This window comes from Mytilus edulis, chromosome 12 (assembly GCF_963676685.1).
Source record: "Mytilus edulis chromosome 12, xbMytEdul2.2, whole genome shotgun sequence".
Taxonomy (NCBI): domain Eukaryota; kingdom Metazoa; phylum Mollusca; class Bivalvia; order Mytilida; family Mytilidae; genus Mytilus; species Mytilus edulis.
The window spans coordinates 53,903,327-53,926,282 of record NC_092355.1 but is presented as its reverse complement, the minus strand read 5'-3'; the positions used below and the strand labels follow the sequence as shown (position 1 = coordinate 53,926,282).

At 31.7% G+C, this 22,956-nt stretch overlaps 1 protein-coding gene and 1 long non-coding RNA gene across 2 annotated transcripts; both read left to right on the top strand.

Moving 5' to 3' along the window:
• Window positions 1-14,866: 14,866 nt before the first annotated feature.
• LOC139498806 (uncharacterized) lies at window positions 14,867-18,043 on the top strand. Its single transcript, XR_011658020.1, has 3 exons — window positions 14,867-14,944; window positions 16,740-16,853; window positions 17,978-18,043. It is a non-coding gene; the product is annotated as an uncharacterized lncRNA (long non-coding RNA).
• Window positions 18,044-18,379: 336 nt separating this feature from the next.
• Window positions 18,380-22,351, top strand: LOC139497699 (trichohyalin-like). The gene is made up of 2 exons (XM_071285934.1): window positions 18,380-18,446; window positions 22,023-22,351. Exons 1-2 carry the CDS (start codon window positions 18,380-18,382, stop codon window positions 22,349-22,351), a joined length of 396 nt encoding a protein of 131 aa, XP_071142035.1.
• The last annotated feature ends 605 nt before the right edge of the window (window positions 22,352-22,956 follow it).

Here is a 22,956-nt window from a genome sequence, read left to right as displayed (position 1 = left end):
TGATACTGCTCAGACACATTAATGTGTAACATGAGGTCAAAGTATAATACATAAACAATTGAATGACGAAATGAGCATGCAGTACTATCTAAACATATAGAAATACAATAATTATTGTAGATATTTTAGAATAAACAAGCAATTTTCTTAATAAAAAATGACAATCGTTTGTAGACTTCCATATTACATATGGACAATAATCCTTCCAATTTAATATATTGAGGATTAATAGTATAATATTTAGGTAAGTATTTGTTTCTATAATTAACAATAGAATCATGTTGACATACAAATAAAACATGAAATTCATCACCAATAAATTTATGACATAAGGTACATATTCTCTCTGGTCTAGGTATATTTTGCCAACGGCCTGTCTCGATTGGAATACGTAGGTTCGGGCAGAATCAATTTGCGCCAATTGCAGTTTTGAAAAGGTATTAATTGCGCCACTGTCTTTTATTTTGATGGTATTAATTGCGCCAATAAATGAAATGAAATTGCGCCAGATTTACCTGTAAATGTTTTTTACCTATATCATACATGTACATGTTTTACCAATATCATACATGTATTATAATTAACCTTTCCACTTAAGATTTAACTAAACACTTATCAAATTTAAGAAAACTCACCAAAAAATAAATTGTTTAGTAAAAGAATATTTTTTCACGAGTCAAGATGTCTGATATACCATTCAAAAACTAGAGTCTGATAGAGGAAAACCGGTCATCATTGTTGAAGAACACAAATTCCGTCAGGCATTTGTAAAGAACTAATGAGTAGAGAAGTAAGCAGAAAGGAATATGTGTCTATTCTCAACTACAAATACCAGCCTTTAATTCAATGATGAACAGAGACATTTTATATGGTTTTAACTGTATATATATACGGGTGAACGTTTTAATTCAGCATACATTTCGTTATTAAAATGACTTTAACTCCGCCAGTCGGTAAACTGCCGGACCCAAGCCCAAAAATAGGAGGATGGAAGTCAATCATTTAGTTGTTATATATAAATAAAAATAAATAAAATTGGCGCAATTAGATGATTATTTCATTGGCGCAAATGATACCTATAGTTTTGAAAATTATGTGGCGCAAAAGAAGTATTGGCGCAATTAAGTTGTGGCGCAAATGAGGTACTTTTTGGCGCAAAAAGATATCGCCCGTAGGTTCGATGTCCTTAATTTAGTTATCCACCCTCTATTCTGTTCAGATAGTCTGATCAGATATTTTTCTAGTCCAAAGTCCTTTTTGAATGTCCCATAAAATTGTCCCCGGGATGAATTTTCTATATCGCCAAACCATGAGGTAATAAACTGATCACTCAATATACGATCAAGATAATTTTTATCACAAAAGCCAATTTGGTTTATGAAAATATATCCTAGACCAGTGTTGTTAAATATTGATTCGACAGAATCAATCCATTTGAAAACATAATGGCCATGATTCTTCAATGATAACATCAGCCTGTACAAAGAACTACTTAGTTTACTGCTATTGTTTACAATTTTACACCAATACGAAATCATTCTACATTTAACTCGAATTTGCAGAGGAAATCTTCCCAATTCTCCATACACCATGAAATTGGGTGTAGTATTTCGAACTTTTAATATTCTTTTGCAAAATTTCAAATGCATCTGTTCAATAATTTTCAAATTTTCAAAACTCCAAACTTCAGAACCATATAAAAGAATGGGTTCTATCATGGAATCAAATAATTTCAGTTGCAAATCTATAGAAATGTTTTCGTTTTTAACAATTCTATGTATAAAATGCATCGATTTATGTGCTTGATCAATAAGTTTCTTTTTGGTATCTAAAAAAGTACCGTTATATTTAAAGATAACACCTAAATAAGAAAATTTTTCAACAATCTCAAGTTCTTTGTCTTGTAATAAAAATTTAAATTTCTTTTTACTTTTTTTCTTTCTAAAAATCATCACCTTTGTTTTATTTAAATTGACTTCTAATTTCCACTTTTCACAATATGATTGAAAAATATTTAATGATCTCTGCATACCTTCTTCTGTTTCAGATAAAATTACAGTATCATCTGCATATAATATAACAAATAATTCAAAAAATATGTGCAATTCACTTTGAAACTTCTCTTTAACAGTTTCTAGTGGAATCCCATCTAGATTCTTAAAGTAGTCTTCTAAGTCATTAAGAAAAATTGAAAACAAAAATGGCGATAAATTCTCCCCCTGTCTTACACCTGCTAAACAGGGGGAAAAATCTGACTGACATCCATTATATTTTACACATGATTTGATTCCTTGGTACATATTAAAAATAACTTTAAAGCACTTCCCTTTAATATTACTCAATTGAAGTTTTTCCCATAAACCAGATCTTGATACAGTATCGAATGCTTTCCGAAAGTCTACAAAAGTACAAAAAAGTTTTTTTCCAAATGAGAAATACAGCTCTATGAGTGCATGAAGCACAAAAATATTGTCTACAGTTGAATACCCCTTTCTAAAACCCGCCTGATTTTCATGTATAAGTGAAATTTCATTTGCAAAAAAATTCAATCGAGTATTGATTATGGAAGTGAATAATTTCCCTATACAACTAATTAATGTTATAGCTCTATAGTTATCTGGATCCTTTGGACAACCCTTATTTTTAAAAACTGGTATAATTATTCCTGCTGTCCAAGTTTCAGGAATTATACCTGTATCCAATATCACATTAAATAGTTTAGTGTAAATACAAATAAAAAATGGTGGAGAGTTTTTCAAAAACTCATTCAGTATCTTGTCAGTACCAGATGCTTTACCATGTTTCAAGTTCTTAACGGCATCCACAACCTCTTGTTCTGTAATGACTCCATTTAAAATTTCATTATAAATGGGGTCACTACACAACGCATTGATGTCGATGCCGTCAAGATCTTCTTCGTCATTTGCATTCATGTTTTTAAAATATTCATAAAATGCTTCAATACTGATAGAGGGGTTGTCTTTTTTGTAGCCAGAATATTTTTTAAGTGTCTTCTAAAATCCCTTAGAGTCATTTTTTGAGAGTGCCCTCAGTTCATCCGAACATTTTTCTTTATACTGCTGAAAGTTAATGTTAAGTGTCTTGCGGTATTCCTTGGCCTTGCTATTCATTGCCAGTATATTACCACCTGATTTCGCTCTGCTATATAAGTTTCTAGCCTTGTGAAACTCATTACGTTTGTCTTGGCAATTTTTATCAAACCATGGTTTATTTTTGCGGTCGGGATAAACCGGTCTTTTTTTAGTCTTGCCTACTTTTATTATTATCTTTTATATACTGTTACTTATTATGTGACAGCAAGGAATTGTATATTTAAATATACAATTCCTTGGTGACAGTAATTTTAAAAAAAAATCAAAGTGGTAAAAAAAAGTCCGGGTCCGGAGTCCGGTCCGGCCCGGGTTTCAGTGCGTACCACTATTTGTTTGGATAGTCATCATGATTTTTTTAATTGTAAATGCTAATTCTACTGAATTACAATTCAAAACCGTAAATATGAGCTAGAAATCTGCAAATAATGCTAGAATTTTGTTCATGGGATATAAAAATCTTTGATTTTCTATACATGTATTTATAAGTCTTGTTCTCGAACAAAAAAGTCAAAAACTATAAATTAAATATTGTCGCAATTTTTTTATACAGTGGAGTCACCGGTGTCCGCGCGGCCTGTGATACCGCGCATTAGCTGATTTAGTTACATCAACACCGTAACGCAAATAAAATTATTCTTGTAATTGTTTTAGCATTCCCAAGGGATAAAAAAGAATAAAATTGATAAGTTCTAGATTGAAATAATAACTGCAATCCCGTGATTTATAATATTTGGCCAATGCCCATTAAAAAAAATACAGCATCAGATAAAATTTGTTATACTTTAGTCAAATTTTTATCAGATTGAAATAATTTTTGCTCTACATCCTTGGCAGTGTGCTTGGTTTGAATTTAGCTACCTTTTGTAGCAGCAAATCTTTCCTCGGTATCCGGTCGTTCCGGCCCCAAACCGATCCGGCCCCATGTCAATCCGGCCCAAAGTCGATCCGGCCCAAGTCGATCCGGCCCACGTCGATCTGGCCCCAAGTCGATCCGGCCCCATAATAAAATATGAAATAACTATATTGATCTTGGAGGAATTAAATTTAACTCATAATGACTTGATTAATCAAATCATTAGTCTATAATTGGTTTGTTTATTCAATAATTGTCTGATGATTGTGAACTAAGGTAATGCCACTTGTAATCACTTAATTAAATCAAATCCTGATTAATTGATCTTCTGGTTTAGGTTGATGTATATAATAATTATAAATTGTATTTTTTTCAGGTAACATCACAGGCTTCTATTTACTTGTTTGTTTTTTTATAATATCAACAAGGTCTTTATAGATTGATATTTTGTTTGGTGTATATAATAATAACCTATAATGGTTTACTTTTATAAACTGTTATTTGGATGGAGAGTTTTCTCATTGGCAATCACACCACATCTTCCTATATCGATATATTTTTCATAAATTTGACATTATTTTGAATAGTTGTGTGTAGAAAAAACACAAGTTAGGCAGCAACCATTTGATTTTCTGGGGGGCTATGGTTTTTTTTTTGGAAAAAAAAGTTTGTTTCCAGTTTTTGGAGAAAAAAATAATTTGTTTTTGATTCTGAGAAAAAAAAATTGTTTGTTTCACCCTCAGCTGCCACTATATGTAATGCTAAAATTGAAAGAAAAAAATTGTTTTCGACTTGTCGTGAAAAAAATAGATTGTTTTTTTTTTTGTCCAGAAAAAAAAACCATAGCCCCCCCAGAAAATCAAATGGTTGCTGCCTTCTATGAGTATCCATTATTCTTTATTGCAAGAAAATAACAAAACAATGACACTGAATGCACGTTTTCACACTCTAAAATATAATATCAGCACTACTAAAATATAACAATAACATCATACATGTATACTAACTATCTCTGACACTCACATAAATATATATATAACTTTTAAATCATTTACACTAACAGTTTTACAATGTCACTTACTTAAAGGGGTCACACTTGCAGCAGTTTAGTATAAAGTAAATTGTCAGCATTTCAGTATTATTCTCGCAAAAGTACTTGCTCTGTATATGGACCCAAGCAGTTTTATCCTCGTCTATTCAGATAAACTGTACCCCTATAAACTAATTGAAAAAGAAAAAGATCCGACCTTCTATGAGTATCCATTATTCTTTATTGCAAGAAAATAACAAAACAATGACACTGAATGCACGTTTTCACACTCTAAAATATAATATCAGCACTACTAAAATATAACAATAACATCATACATGTATACTAACTATCTCTGACACTCACATAAATATATATATATATAACTTTTAAATCATTTACACTAACAGTTTTACAATGTCACTTACTTAAAGGGGTCACACTTGCAGCACTACAATAACATGATATACAGCAACTTTCATACGCCGTACATATGTAATATTTGCTCATCAAAAAACAAATGCACTATATCATTCTACACATATACATGTATACAATGATATCACTGTCATTTTGTCAATTATAGCTGACTGCGCTGGCCACATTTACCTGCTGGAGAAAAGTCATTACGATGTCATTTTAAATCATATTCATTTGTGTTATACACAAGATAAACCGTAATTCCAATATCTATGGCATGACATTCTCCGATTTTACAAAAAACGCATTGATTTTCAGTAAATTGACGAAAAGTCGACCTACCCTGTGTTTATTTTGAATATTTTGAACCAGAAAAGCTCAACAGGAAAGTGCCAGAATACTTTTTTCCGTCTCAACATTTGGTTGAGATTAGATGGTTTACCAGGCGTGTACTTCCATGTTCTCCATTTACTTCAGTTGCATATTTGTCTCATTGGCAAAAATACCAACTCTACTATTTTGTAACTAATATATATATATATAGCCCAGGTGGTCGCGTGTGGTCTAGCGGGACGGCTGCAGTGCAGGCGATTTGGTGTCACGATATCACAGTAGCATGGGTTCGAATCCCGGCGAGGGAAGAACCAAAAATTTGCGAAAGCAAATTTACATGCAGATCTAACATTGTTGGGTTGATGTTTAGACGAGTTGTATATATATATATAAATACCTTCTACATCATTATTGGTCCGGATGGACAGTTGGTACACTGACCATTGGGCCACACTCCAAAAGGAACACTGTAACCACGCTCTGTTGATGTAGGCCTTGTTAGGATCACAGTCAATTGAAAGAAAACGCTAATTACTGCTGATTAATGTCAGTGTGTGATGTCTGAATTGTTTTAATATAATTATACCCAATAATCTTGAAAACTTGTAATAAAAACATAATCAACCTAGTTGTTTTATACTCATCTGAAGAAAATATATTTTATTTTTTTTTACCGTACACCTTTAACATTATAATAAAAATCATAAACATTTATGAATTACTTTAATATTAATATATCTTTATTTTTATTCCTTATAAATATATTTTTGTATTGGGGCCGGATCGACTTTACATTTGGGCCGGATCGACGTGGGGCCGGATCGACGTGGGACGGATCGACTTGGGACGGATCGTAGTCTCGATCATCCAGCCGCTTTATTTTTTAAAGTAGAGCTATATTTAAATATGCGTCTGGGTTATCGAGACTAGACGGATCGACGTGGGGCCGGATCGACGCGAAAGCCTTTCCTCTATTCAAAATAATCTATTTTTGGAAGGCATGCGCGAAATCACCGGACATTGGAGGAACTCTCAGAACAGGGGTTTCCCCAATTTCGGAAACACATTACGCAAAATCTTGAGGGTGAAACCCTACAAACTGATATGTTTATGAAATAAAAGTATGTTATGAATGTTTTCACACAATATTATCCAATTATTGGTTTTATCATTTGAATGAAGTGAAGTCGTAAGTCTTAGGTGCGCGGATACACCGGACTGCACCGTACTGATAATGATATCATACTAGACCCCCTATATGCAATAATTTTATTTGCTATCAAATGTATTCATGATGTACCACTTGGCCCACGGCCAGTTGTAGTATATATTCTAAAAATAGAAAAGTGGGATTTTAACATTACATTTACAACATGATGCACATTAGAAAAACATAGTTAGTACACTTGTCAAGTGACTTAGTACTTGTTTAATTATTATTTACAAGCATTTATGACCCAAGCTGAGTACGGATTTGCAAGTAAAGTATTAAAATATGGTTCGAGTCCCAGTAAAGACAATGTTATTTTGTAATGAACATCACGTTCCACGTTTTACATCTGACTTCCTGCAAAATTTGCAAAATATTATGATTCCGATTCATGACATTTGAGAAGAATAACTTTTTACACGTGAGATTGTTTAAACTACGCAAGTAACCATCCAGTGCCCAGAGCAATATCTGCAGAATACAACCGACCTGCATGCAGAAATAAAAATACAACACAAACAAATTAGGTTCTAAGGTGAGTCTAGTCCGAGATAAATTATTTAGTCTGACGTCCACGGCTGAGTCCAACAACAAACATCTATTCTATAGACTATTGGAAAGGTTGGGAACAACACTCCAAATGTGAGGGATTTCCCTTAGTCAGTGATATTGTTGGCTTTCTTCAAAGGCATAATAGGCACTGGCTTTGGTTACATGGAAATGTAACAATAATAAAAATATTATTATTACATTGGAGACTAATTGCCAAAATGCATGGTTGGGTAAGGACCTGCATGATTAATTACGAAAGTAACAATAACTATTGAGGCTACGGTTACATTGCATTATTGTTACATGAAAAACAGCAAATTCTTCGGAACAACATTTTCTGAAAAAGACCCTCTTATTTTCAATGATGCAGACAATTGCAGTCCCTGATAATTCCCTGATTATTCCAAAATTCATCAACATATTTTGTCAATATATTATATTACCAGATCATTGATAGATGTATTGTTCTTTGGGGAACAGTTTCAGCAAATTATATAAATATACACATGTGTCAAAAGGTCAAAAGATTTTCACCTCTTTGAAATTCCCCTATTATTTCGAGCAGGGTTTTTAAAATACTTATTTCTAGTCCAAATCAAGGACGTATATTAGATGTTAGTATGTTAGTTATACGTCCTTGTCCAAATTGAATAATTTTTTTTTCTGCATTTCCTGGCCAAAATTATTAAATATATAATTTGATTTTTATTTAAAGATAGATCGATGCATCACTATTACTATTATACTATTTTAAAATTTAAGCGATTTTTGTAATTAAGTTCTTTTTTTATTTCGATATTACCTCTTTTTCTCCTATTAGTTCAACAGAAAAAAGTACCTACAGGTACAAAAATGTATGCTTATTTCAAAGGCAGATTGTGTGCTTAAGGGCATACGATACAGTTACAGGGAAGGTAATGACGTTGCTAATGTAAAATGTTATTTTCACGACGTCAAACAGTGACTTATCGGGGAAAAGATGCAGTTTTCGACTGATTTTTATCATTCAAACTGATTTTACTTGAAAACGAGTTCATGGACCCCTCTTTTTTAAAAAGACATTTTGTTTCATTTTGCAGGGAGATTATGTGGACCAAATTTTATAAAACTGTATTAAATAGTGCAATTATTTTTAATTTTGATAAATATACGGCAAAAAATTACGTTTTTTCTCAATTCATGACAATTTTATAAATATGACCTATTTTTGAGTAAAAAAGACATAAATTTTTAGGATACTTATAACATACAGAAATTACAAATTATTGAACAAAAAACAATTTGTGTTTATCTTTTAAAACAAAAAAGTTATGGATTTCTTTTGAAAGGGAAAATGCGGCCAGAAATCCGAATTTTTAGCAAATATACAAAATTTCGACCTCATTTAACTCAAAAAGTAGCACATGAAGGTATATTTTTTATTACATATTTGATTTATTCAGGCAAAAATTAGCCTATATGGAAATTTTCATCAAACTGTAAATACAGGATCAAAACTGTATCGTATGCCCTTAAATGAAAGGAGATCCCATTTTTTAGCTCACCTGGCCCACAGCCAGGGTCAAGTGAGCTTTTCTCATCACTTGGTGTCCGTCGTCGTTGTTAACTTTTATAAAAATCTTCTCCTCTGAAACTACTTGACCAAATTTAACCAAACTTAGTCACAATCATTATTAGGGTATTGTTTTTAAAAAATATGTGCCGTGACCCGGCCAACCAACTAAGATGGCTGCCATGGCTAAAAATAGACCATAGGGGTAAAATGTAGATTTTGGCTTATAACTCTGAACCCAAAGAATTAAAAGCAAATCTGACAAAGGGGTTAAATTGTTTATCAGGTCAAGATCTATCTGCCCTGAAATTTTCAGATGAATCGGACAATCTGTTGTTGGGTTGCTGCCCCTGAATTTTAATTTTAAGGCAATTTTGTGGATTTTGGTTATTATCTTGAATATTATTATAGATATAGATAAACTGTTAACAGCAATAATGTTCAGCAAAGTATGATCTACAAATAAGTCAAACATGACCAAAATGGTCAGTTGACGCCTTAACGAGTTATTGCCCTTTATACATGTAGTCATTTTTTACCAATTTTTCTTAATTTTTGTTATCTTTTACAAAAATCTTCTCCTCTGAAACAACTCAGTCAAATTTAACCAAACTTAGCCACAATCATTATAAGGGTATCAAGTTTAAAAAAATGTGTGCGGTGACCCAGCCAACCAATCTAAATGGCCACCATGGCTAAAAATAGAACATAGGGTAAAATGTAGATTTTGGCTTATAACTCTGAAACCAAAGCATTTAGGGCAAATCTGACATTGGGGTTTAATTTGTTTTTAGGTCAAGATCTATCTGCCTTGAAATTTTCAGATGAATACGACAACCCATTTTTGAGTTGCTGCCCCTGAATTGGTAATTTTAAGGAAATTTTGTGGGTTTCTGGTTATTATCTTGAATATTATTATAGATAGAGATAAACTGTAAACAGCAATTATGTTCAGCAAAGTAAGATCTACAAATAAGTCCACATGACCAAAATAGTCAGTTGACCCCTTAAGGAGTAATTGCCCTTTATGGTAATTTTTTTCCAATTTTTCGTTAACTTTTGTATAATCTTTTACAAAAATATTCTCCTCTGAAACAACTGGGTTAAAATTTAACCAAACTTAGCCACAATCCTTATTAGGGTATCTACTTTTATAAATATGTGCCGTGACACGGCCAACCAATCAAGATGGCCAACATGGCTAAAAATAGAACATAGGAGGGAAATGTAGATTTTGGCTTATAACTCTGAAACCATAGCATTAAGGGCAATTCTAACAGGAGTTAAATTGTTTATCAAGTCAATATCTATCTGCCCTGAAATTATCAGATAAATTGGACGACTGGTTGTTGGGTTGCTGCCCCCTAATTGGTGATTTTTAAAGAAATATTGTGGTTTTTGGTTATTATCTTGAATACTATTATAGATAGAGATAAACTGTAAGCAGCAATATGTTCTGCAAAGTAAGATCTAATAATAATTCAACATGACTACAATGGTCAGTTGACCCCTTAAGGAGTTATTGCCCTTTGTAGTCAATTTTTTACAATTTTCATTAATTTGGTAATTTTTTGTAATGTTTTACAAATATTTGTATCTGTATCTAAAAGGCCAAGTCTATATTTTAGATAGAGAAAATTTTAAGAAGCAAGAATGTTCAGTAAACTAAGATCTACAAACACCTCACCATCACCAAAACACAATTTTGTTATGAATCCATCTGTGTCCTTTGTTTAATATAAGGTGGTACCTAACACTACAGGGAGATAACTCTGTAAAGTCAGCTAAACGTTTTAATGAAGTTGTGTTCTAAAAGGAATATTAAGCTTTTCAATGATCAAAATTGGTGTTTGTCATATTGCTATATAACCAGTCTAATTTTTCTGACAAAACGGTTGGTTCAATTTTTTTTATTAAGGTCTTTCCTTTTTCAAAAGGGAAAGACCTTACTGTATTTCTTCTGTTTATTATTATTCTTCCGCCAAACTTTGACAAATTTATCCGCGTTAACCATAAGACGTGTCGCTTTCATGTTCACACTTTGTATCGGTGTCATGAATACCTATCCGGAACTCACCCTGTGAGTCGAAATATTTTGTCGGTTCGGAGTAATCCCTCCGAAACCTTGTTATCGTTCCAACACCGTAACCGTAATAGGTAGAAAAAAAAACGAAGGGTGAAATTTGTTCAGGACCAGACCCCGGTTCTTCGTCACATTTGGTTCGAAAGGATTCAACGACTCATTGCTAGGGTTATGCCCCTATTAAATTTAACCGGTGTCGGTTGGCCTCCAAAACTCAGAAACCGTAAGTCGTAGACACCTGGGATCTTCACCATTCATCATCAATTCATGTGACTTTGAAAAATACCTCAAGGTCAAATGTGTATGTTGACCTTGACCTTTGACCTAACACCTTGTTAGGGGATAATCTCAGAAACCATTATACTAACAGAAGTTTTGAATAGTGGAAAATGTTTGGGTCATTAAGGCACAATTAAGGTCAAGGTCATGTTCCAGATAGCGAATTATGTGTTTTTGATCTTATTTTAAGGATTTTTAGTGTGTTTTAAATGTTTTTAATGTTGACCTTGACCTTTGACCTTTCAACTTTTTAGTCGATATCTCTAAAACGGTTAATCTTACAGAAATAGTAAATAGTGAAAAACGTTGAGGTGGATGAGGCGCAAATTTTTTACATTTGACAATATTCTACGTCTATTGGAACATGTATTTTACATTACAAAAGGAAAGACCTCTCAATTGTTCAAGAACAATTGACATTTTGATATTTTAATATTTTTGTTAAAGGGTCAAAGTAAATACTTTGGCAAAATTTTATGAAATTTAAACAAGCCAAATTAATTTTAGTGAAAGTGTTGGGTACCACCTTAATATGCACATAGACCATTTTTGTAGACCAAGGTGAGCGACACAGGCTCTTTAGAGCCTCTAGTTTATAATGTTTGTTTTATTTTTCTATTGAGTATATGATAAAGTTCATTTATAGAAAATATAGAAATGAAGCTTGGTGTATTTAAAAAATCTAATATAAAGACAATGAAAGATAAGTTTTAATCAGAAAATGAGTAAATCAAATTGCTCTTACCTTTAGTGGACACATTATAGGGGTATTCATCAACCATTACCAAATTTAGTGTGTTTACAAGATGATAAAGCTGAAGCTTTGGACAGTAAGAATTACCACCAAGAAAATAATATGTTTGCCCAATGTATAACATTACATTCAACAGAATGTTTTGTTATTGCATCGTTTAAAAAATGTATGTTGTTTCAACTACTATGCAAAAGTGCCTAGTGAGAACTATTGCCTTATGCCTCTATGTTTTAGTTCTCACTAAAATTCTATTTATTTCTCATTTTTCAAATGATTACATAGTGATGTTTGTGATTCTAACCATTTTGTGTATTTTATTTTTTTTTTCAAATAGAAAAGATTAACAGAGGAAAGTTGGGAAGAGACGGATAAACACTGATAATGGCTGGTGAGTGTTTCCAAATTTGACCTTGCAATTGCCATGATTGTATACCAGGTTGATTTACATTGTTTGTAAAGTTTATAATCAGATTGATTTATTTTTGTTTGCTTTTGTCTAGGGGGAAAGATGTCATGCATGTTCAACAAGACAATAAACTAACAACTAATAAAAAGGTTATTCCTGAATGCTGTTGAAAAATGAGGGTATTGGTGGAATAGTGACAGAAATTTAGCCATTCAACCTTCAATCTATGGACCCTCCAAGCAGTTGTTTGAATTCTTAGCATGCAGAAAGCATGACACTTTTTCTACAAAAAGCCTCAGATTTATAGTCTTCATTCTGACGGAATTCATACATCCAGCATTTGCATGTAAAATGTATATAACCAAACAGCCCCAAACTTTGGCAAAGATTTAATGCAGTCAGAAGGAGACCAAGTGACCTTATGTGTATTCACTAGTCAACCCTTGGGATTTGCAACAATTTGAATGGAAATGATGAGAATTGTATTACAGTGGTGAATACAGAGGGGGTTGGAAACCCCTCTTTTTTTGACGATCAATGTATTTGAAAGTGGACACATATTTGGAACACCCCCTTACTCTTTGGTTGGAACCCCCTTTAAAATGGCTCATTGGGTCATTAAGTTGACCTTATACACAATTTGATATTATATAAGCAACAATCTAGATTTAAATAAATCATGAATTTTCATGATGTCTATGAATTGTCATGAAAATTCATGATTTATTTAAATCTAGATTGTTGCTTATGTAATGTCCACTTAATGATCAAATGAGCCATATATATGCAAAGGGAATTGACTTGTATTGTTCTAAATGAACTATCTTGTGAGAATAAGAAGATGTGGTATGACTGCCAATGGGACAACTCTTCTAAAGAGGCTAAAGAAATTAAAAAAATAGGTCTGACACTGTGTGGTCTTCAACAATGAGTAAAACCCAAACCGCATAGTCAGCTTTAAAAGGCCCCGAAATGACATATATGTAAAACAATTCAAATGGCCTGATTTATGTACAAAATAATGAAAGAAAAACAAATGTGTTACACAGTGACAATTGACAACTCCTGAATTACAGACTCTTGACTTGGGACAGCCCCATACTGAATGCGGCTGGGTTAAACTAATTAGTTGGCACCAAAACCTCCCCTAACCTGGGAAAGTGGTGCAACAGCACAAAACAAGAACACACCTTTACAAAACAAAACAATAAACAATAAAGGAAAAACATATACATGTATGATAAAGAGTAACAAACATCAAACACTCAATTACAGGCTCCTTGGAGAGAGAGAAAGGGGGGGGGTATGCTTATCTTTACATGTTCATTCAAGTATAATATCTCCATAAAAAGCTTCATATTTGAGTTGCAGCTGATATTTTACAACACATGTCATTTGTTTTAGAAATTATACAGTTGGTTTTCCTGTTTGAATTTTCCAGTTTTGATGATGACTTTAATTCCCCTAAGCACTATTTAGTCCAATCTTGAAAAAACAGTCACAAAGACAACTTTTTATTTGGGTAAAAATGGCTAGAAAGCCAACATTTTGAAACTTTTATAAATTATAATCCACTTTTTTAAAAACACAAATTAAAGTAATAAAAATGTTTGGTTTGAAGTTTTTAAGAAGGTTTAAACATGCCTCATTGAAAATGTTTATGCATTATGCATTCTTTAACAAGGCCCCAGCTTCAACTGAATGAAAAATTGTGTAATTTTAGAACTTATCCAGATTGAAATAAATAGTGATAAGGTGTTTTGCTCAAATACAACTCATACTATAGAAAAAAAAACCTTTAAAACGTAGTAATTTATCTGCCTGTTAAAAAATATGAAACCATTCTGTAAATTGTTTATGCTAACAAAACTTAAATAAAAAGTCTTGATATCTATAATTTCTGATGTACAGTTGAATGGCAAAATGTTATCTTTATGCAAATAATTACAGATGTAGAAAACAGGGAGACAACATAATTCCCTGTTAAGGTGTTTTTGTTTGATTTATCATCAAAACTGATGCAACATTGTTGCACAGAAAATGTGGAGGAAAAAGTGTTCTGAACAGGTAGCCCCCTCTCACACATCGATTTAATTTTAGAAAAATGAGGATCTAGCTAATTATAAAGTAAAGATTGAAGTCAATATTTGATGTGCTACATATAAAAAAATAAACATTTTACTTTGTTTCGAAATATGGGTCAGTTAACTATTGTATGATTTACATTGTTACTTAAAAAACATGTATGTACTGATACATGAATTTTTGATATTTCTTTATTCAGATAATTTACCAAGGAGTAGCTCTACCGTTGAGGTTTTTGAAGTTATTAGAGGCAGTCTTTTACTGGATGAATTAGGTAAGATAGAGAGAAGAGACAAAAGATACCAAATGAACAATTAAAACTGAAGAGATCCAATAACACCCTAAAAATACAATAAAAATGGAAAGCCATAACATCAGTCTACAGAGAACTACATAAAAAACAAAAACTGAGCAATTCCACTAATAGTTCAGTCAAACTAAGTTTGAACCTCAAAATAATTGCAACAGAAAATGTCTTAGTTCTAACCTATAGCATAAAGCCCCAAATATACACAGAAAAAAGTCCCATAAAATCAAACTTGAGGAAAACTCAAAATCAGCATTTTTAGTAATAATTAACATTGGAAAGGGAGATAACTCTGCAATAATAGTTTTTTTTGTCAGTTTTTGGTTGATTTTCTTTACATTCATGTAGAGTATGATACATTTATGGGGTTATAAGTTTGTATTGGACTATATTATATAATCTTCTGCTCATAAAATGTACTAAACCGCAGTGTTATGGGTATTTTATTTTTTCCTCACATTTTTCATCAAAGAAATTGCAAATTTATGGCTTTGTGACCATTTTGAAAAATTAATGTAAATATTTGGTATTGTTTATATCTGAAAATTATATTTGTTCAGAATCTACCTTGTTTAAAGAAAATTTAAATCACAAAAAAAAAGAATATATACTTAATTGATTTTATTCAATTTGAGATTCTTTACCTTGATCACATGCTTAAAAATCTAATAAATGGTCAACTAATGAATATTGAAATCTAGGTTGCAGCTACATGTAGATAAAATATATGAAAACACCTTTAGAGTTGTTTGTTATACTATAAAGTTGGCTAAAATATCAAGAACCAATACATTTTGTTGAATAGAAGCAGTAAAGTTCTAATTTTGTATCAATTTTTATTGATATTTCTGCCCATTTTTTTGCATAGTTATCTGCCTTATAAATGCAAATCTCTCTAGGAATTTCAAAATCAAGATTTTTTAGTTTTCCTCAAGTTAGATTTTATGGGAATTTTTCTATGTATATTTGAGGTATAATGCTTAAAGGGGCACTAGCTACGATTTATATGAAAAATGATTTTTTTTTATTAGTCATTAATGAAAGTGAAATAATGAAATACTAATTCACTTTTAGCAGTCAAAATGTTGTTTTTTTTGTCAAGGAAACATTGATAATGAATTATTCGACCTCATTAAACCTGTATTCATGTGAACTTCAATTTAGCCCCTTAGCTAGAGATGGATAACGCATGCATTGTCCGTGTACTGGTTATTTAAAGGCAAAAATGTCAACATTGAAAGTGAAACAAAAGTAAATCATTTGATTGACTGATTCGATCCACAAAAAATCTTTGTTATACTGGTAAAAACGATGAGAAATATATATTTTAAATCTATATTATATAAAATTAAACAGACCTATAAAAATCCAATTGCACGAGTTGCTTAATCTATTTATAACTGTATTTATGTTTACATCGCTTAATGGTCATCGGGGGTTCAACTCGATAGTTAATTAGATGGCGTTCAGACTAAAATACACACAAAATGAAGCTTCATATTATCAAGCTGATCTGCTGTTAATTGTTTATTTTTGACTTTGATGATATGCTGATAAGTGAAGTTAACAAATAAACAGTCAATTTTCTGTTCTACTTGAATAATCACCATATTCACTTTATATTTCAGTGAAATACATGTACTTACAAAATGTGGCGAAATTATATTTTTATGATAGATTGATTATCATGATTATGCTGTTCTAAAGTGGTTGTAGTGAGCAGGAAATTCATATTATCATCAGTCTTAATCTTTCTTTTCAGAAAATGGCAATCTAACCAGGGAAACAGCAAAAAGTAAAAAGAGGAAAATGGCTGTTAGGTATCATTCTGAGGACATTGAAGAATGCTTCAACAAAGTGAGAAGATCAAATAATTGTAAGTATACATTTAACTTCAATCAAGTGAATGCACTGTAAAGTATGAAAGTGTAACATTCCCATTGATATTAAAACTTTAAGGTGCCTCATTTTGTAGCGTAAAGGGCATTTAGTGTTACCCTTGTCTGTCCTTCCCATCCGTTTTTTCGTCCCTGTTTTATAACCTCAGTTTGCCTAAACCAAACCTTAAAAACCACAAAAAACAGATCCAGTTTGAAATTTGTTACTTTACTTATATAGGCCAAGAGTTATGTCCCTTAATAAACATTATAATTGCTGAATTTATTATTCTATTATCTAACTTTAGTTTGCCTTAACCAAATATATTGAAACTTATACAAATTGCTTAACACAGTTTGAAATAGGTTGGTGTCGTTTTTGCTGCTCTTGATCAGTTATGCCACTTTATAAATGGAAAAATTGCTAAATCTGTCTTTTCTGTTTTCAAACTTTAGTTTGCCTAAACCAAATGTTATGAAACTTAAAAATAATGCTTATAATAACAAAATGGTCTTAATTACTTGGATCCTGCATCTATATGTGGAAGTTGACTCGTGCATATTTACTCTGCCCTTGTACAGATTCTCCATTCATCTTTTTTTTTTATAACAAATCAAATAGAAGCAAATTAAAAGACAAGGTACAGTTTCAGAGTAATTCAGCCCTTTAAATTCATGAAAAATAAAGATAACATTGTCATTACTAATGATATTATGAAGCATCAGAAAAAAGGACTCAATTGACTGTGACATCTTTAAAGTGACATCATAACTGAGATTTGTCACATTTTAGGAAAAAATAGTCTAATTCTGCTCTATGGTTGGGTTGTTGTCTCTTTGACACATTCCCCATTTCCATTCTCAATTTTAATTGTAACCCACTATCTAGTTTCAGTTACTGATGTCTGATTCTCTTCAGTATGAATAGCTATTCAAAAGTGTAAAATCACAAAAATACTGAACTCTGTTGAAAATTCAAGAGGGAAAGTCCCTTATCAAATGGCAAAATCAAAAGCTCAAACACATCAAACGAATGGATAACAATTAAAAGTGTCATTCATGCCACTGTTGCACCAGTAATTATCTAGTAAGCTTGAAAAGATCTTCTTTTTTTTTTTTTTAGATCCAACAGTTACTGATATGGAGAAAAGCCTTGATGAAACCCAAGGTACACCAAGAAAGAAAAAATTTGGTATGACCAAAAGTATATGTGGGTTATTAACGTCTCTCGTATTCTTGTCATTGTTATTAAATATTTTCTTTAGAGTTGTCTCAACTGTCCTGAAGCAATTTACCAAAACAAAACACTAATAGCAGCTAGTAAAAATACTCTAGGTTGCCTTTCCAAATAGGTATATCAAATTTAATATATGTATCAAATCCTTGGCAATGAAACATGAAGGTTGCAAAGCAGCACATACTGATATCATATTTCAGTGTATGTGCATAACATGACTTCTCCCATTGTTTATATATTCATTTAGACCAACACAAATCACTGTATCAGACACATGAAAGATCTAAAATGCTGTTAATTTTGGGATCTATAAACAATAAAGAAAGAAAGAAGGAAACAAATACTCCAAATTGCTGTAAGGTGTATGAATGGGGAAAATGAACTTTAATTCTTAACCCTGAGAAAACTGAGTCTGCAACCTTTAGTATTATTTTTACTGCTTTTGTGTATTTTGTTTTGTTAAAAAATATTTGATTAATAAAAAAAATTGATACATTTATTTAACACACATATATTATTTGGTCATAGCTTAAAAGAAAATATATCAGGATTTACACCAAAGCTTTTATTGCTCATCTGTCATGTTAGTTAATGTTATTGCCATCATTTGGTGTTTGTCATTCTCATAAACCATTAAAAAAAATCATTTCCTGAAATCATCATAACAATTTCAATCAAGCATTCCTTAGGCCAACTAAAATTAATTAGTAGATTTTCATCCAAATTTTTGAAAAAAATGGGGCGGGTGGGAGGATTTTATTTTTTAAATTTTATTTCATAAGAAACCCTCTAGTGACGAGTTCTTTATACCGCAGGGGTATAAACAAGTGTAAAATAAGCTAATATATCATGTATATTGTATATACATGTATAAGGAATCGTTCATAAATTTTCAAACTCTTTAAAAATAAATATCTCTGATAGGCAACCACAATTGACTGTTTTACATGTAATTGCCACTTTAGAAACCTATCTATAGTAAACCTCAAAAGCATGGAGAAAATTAATGCTCTCTTCAGTTGGACTATTCCTACACCAAATTTATTTTGCTTTCTAAGCGATGGTTTGAAGTTCCCATAAAATTAAGTAAACTTGTACAAATATATACAATACAAGTATTAAATGAAAACTCCAACAATGTTGAAAGTAATAGGGTTGGTGCTAAAGCAAGATGCAAATACAATGATGATGTAAAACATGAACTGAACCAAAAAGAAGTTGTTATTTAATGACTATCTTGAGGGTATTGGGACAGAGGGTGTTTGCTGTTTGTCAACAAAAAACAACAGCCATGGGTATTAAAATCTAAGGAATTGCTTTAATATTAATGTTTGTCGACCCTTGTTTTAGCTCAATATACGGTCATCAATCTAACAAATTCGTGCTGGTGTCAATTCCTTATAATTTCTATAATCTTGACATGTTTTTTGTACCAATGTACGATATCATTGAATTCATAGTCCAAATTTCCTGACACAAAGTCATTGTTTAAATGAGGGTTTGAATGGGGTTGAATGATTAAAGAATAATGCCCTTAAAAAATGAAGATTAGAGAATAACGGGCAAAAAAAATGAAGATAAGAGAAAAAAGGGGTTAATTTTTTGAAGATTAGAGAAAAAAGGGGTTATTTTTATAAAGATTAGAGAAAAATAGGCGTGAAAATTAAATGTTTACAGAATAACAGACCCCCCTCCCCCCCCCCATCCAGACCCTCATAAATAAAAAAAAAAAACGGTTTTCTAATGTGACATATCGCGATTTGCGTTCTTGGACACAGCGTTCAACTCGTATAAACCCGAATATTTTATGCCCTTCTCGTAAACTATCTCTATTCTCGGTACATGATGTTGACATCATAGAGCTGCAGAATATGTCGACTTAAGAATTTTCGTTAGATTACTCGAAGAAATATAAAACCGAAATATGAAACAGGAAGTTTTGAATGAAACGAAATTATCGATGTTTACCGGTAACGGACATGAACAAAATCCGGAAATCGTAATTTTTCCAAAATAAAAAAAATCGGGGCGGGACGATTTCAGAGGGGCGGGCGGGGATGAAAATCTATCAATTAATTTTAATTGGCCTTATCAAAATTACATTATGATCCATTCTTGTCTTAACTGCTTTTCTGAAATACTACAAGAGAATGGTATATCCTGTATACGTAATGCATTGAGGGCTGTTCCAGAAAAAAATATAAGTCACTAAGTTTGATATAACACAAAACATAGTGAAATGAGCCAATATAAACCCATAGATGAAGCTCAACACTAGCTTCAATAGTTCTAACTGGGTTGTAATGTCTTTCACATTTTTCTGATAATGACATGAACCAGTTGGTCATTTTGGATTGTGGAACGACAAGCAAGACAATAGAAAACTGACAGCTACTTAGCAATAGACTTGATTCCAATTTTTATCTTGAATTCAAAGCATTCATTTTTAGGATCAGTTAGTTGTCGTCACTTATGCGTTTGTTGGGCATAAAATCTACATCAATTGGTTGAGTTAAGGGATGAATACAGTAAAACAACTTATTTTCACGATGTGTTGATTTTATTGATGGATTGATATAAGAGAAGATCAAAGTTTAATCAACTTATTTTCATAATGTTTTAAGTATCATTGATATATCAATATAAGAGAAGATTGAAGTTTAATATTTTTACAACAATTTATATTTAGGTTATTTTCCTAGTCATGAAAGTCACGAAAAATTACTAGCCAGCCAGTATTCTGTAACCCGGATTTGTTTTTTCTCTATCGATTTATTAATTTCAAACAGCAGTATATTACTGTTGCCTTTATTTATCTAATGGGGATAACTTCCATCCTTCATTTTCAAATCTATGAAATTTTTACTCAGATAATCAAATTACAAAAAGATCAATGTGGATAATAGATATAGGAAGATGTGGTATAAGAACAAATGAGACAACTCTCCATCCAAATCACAACTTTTAAAAGTAAACCTTTATAGGTCAAGGTACGGTCTCTAACATGGAGCCTTGGCTCACACTGAACAGCAAGATATAAAGGGCTCCAAAAATTACTTTTGATAAGCTATTCAAACAGGAAAACCAACGGTCAAATTTATATAAAAACGAGAAACTAGAAACACTTATGAACCACATAAACAGTCAACAACCACTGAACATCAGATTCCCATCTTAGGTTAGGACAAGTGCAAACAATTGCAGTGAGATTTAGAAACGTTTTAATGGAACCTCCTCCCTTTTCTGAAACAATAGTGTAACATCACAATTTAGAAAGACACACTATAACAAATCAATTGGAAGGCTTAACTCAATCAAAAAACGTAGTAACATAAATTAACACACAATGAATATATAAAGTTGATAAACATACTTAAATTACACTAATTGTGCATGGTGCGTAGATTTTGTATCTGTTGACACTTCATGGTTTCTTTTTGAATTTGGAGTAATCTTTCTTTACATGATTGTAGTTGACACAACTACAATTATATCTCCAATTCATAGTAATGCCTTTCAATGTTTATTTATTAGTTTCCAGTGCACAATGAATAAAAAGGATTGACAACACAAACATTGTATTGTTAGCAGCCAAAATTGAAAAAAACAACAGCATTATATATCATTTTCCAGATCATCATCATTTTGCTTATACTTTAAATACTGCTTCCACTGAAATTTCCATCAAACTTCACAATTTTTGTTTATTTCAACCCAAACAATGCTTAATTCCAGGCTGGGTAGCAGTTAAGAAAAAAAAGATGAATGGACCAACATAAAATTTTACCATCCTCTTATCATTGCATTTTCACAAAAAAAAAAAAAGGAAATCCTGGTTATCTTTTGAAAATTCTCTTCTACTGTACCCACAAGCCCAATGTTTTTCAACATTTAAATCTACAATTTCATGAAAATTTAATATTTTTACTAGATGAGCTTGAAGAAGTAATAATTGGGCTACAGGACACACAGAAAAGTCTAAAGCAGATAAATGAGGAGATGAGACGAAAAGATCAGGAGTTGAGCCAAGAATTGAGACGAAAAGATCAGGAGATGAGACAAGAGATGAGAAGAAAAGAGGAGGAGTTGAGACAGGAGTTGAGACAAGAGTTGAGACAAAAAGAGGAGGAGATGAGACAGGAGATGAGACAAGAGTTGAGACGAAAAGAGGAGGAGTTAAGACAGGAGTTGAGACAAGAGTTGAGACGAAAAGAGGAGGAGATGAGACAGGAGTTGAGACAAGAGTTGAGACTAAAATAGGAGGAGATAAGACGAAAAGACAAAGAGCTGGATAGATTGAGAAGATTACTTGGTCAAGAAGCAAAATAAGTAGACCAATGGCAATTATTTTTAAAAAATGTGTAAGAATAATACATTTATTAAAGCAAGCAAAAATGTTCTCACTTTTCTAGATTTGGTTATTAGATTTTTTTTGGTAAATGATGATTTAAGTCATGTAGGAAAATGAACTACATATTTCATAAAATTGAAATACAGTTTGATAAATGATATTTTGGATTGTTACCAAGATTCATTAATCAATGAAGTCACAGAGGCCTACTTTTTAAAATTAAATGTCTGGATCAGTTTAGTACATTTAATTTTAATAGTTCTCATTTCCTTGTGAAATATAACAAATTACTTTGAATAAAAGAAATATGGAGTATTACTCAAACAGAAATCAAACCATTGACGCAAACAGTCAAATACATCTTACAATCATAGATATTTGATATTAGATATTAGGCCAATTTGGCCCCATAATCTACATTCCTTTTTTCTATCAATTAGTTAAGTTAATGGAATCACACATTTTACATATATATATGAACTATTCAGTACAAAATCCACTGCTGGTTTTTTAA

Bases quoted from the DNA above. Each gene is read 5' to 3' on its own strand.
- LOC139497699 (XM_071285934.1), top strand. From the start codon at position 18,380: ATGCTGTTAATTTTGGGATCTATAAACAATAAAGAAAGAAAGAAGGAA. The intron at 18,447-22,022 runs GTAAGGTGTATG...TATTTTTACTAG, and splicing joins AACAAATACTCCAAATTGCT to ATGAGCTTGAAGAAGTAATA.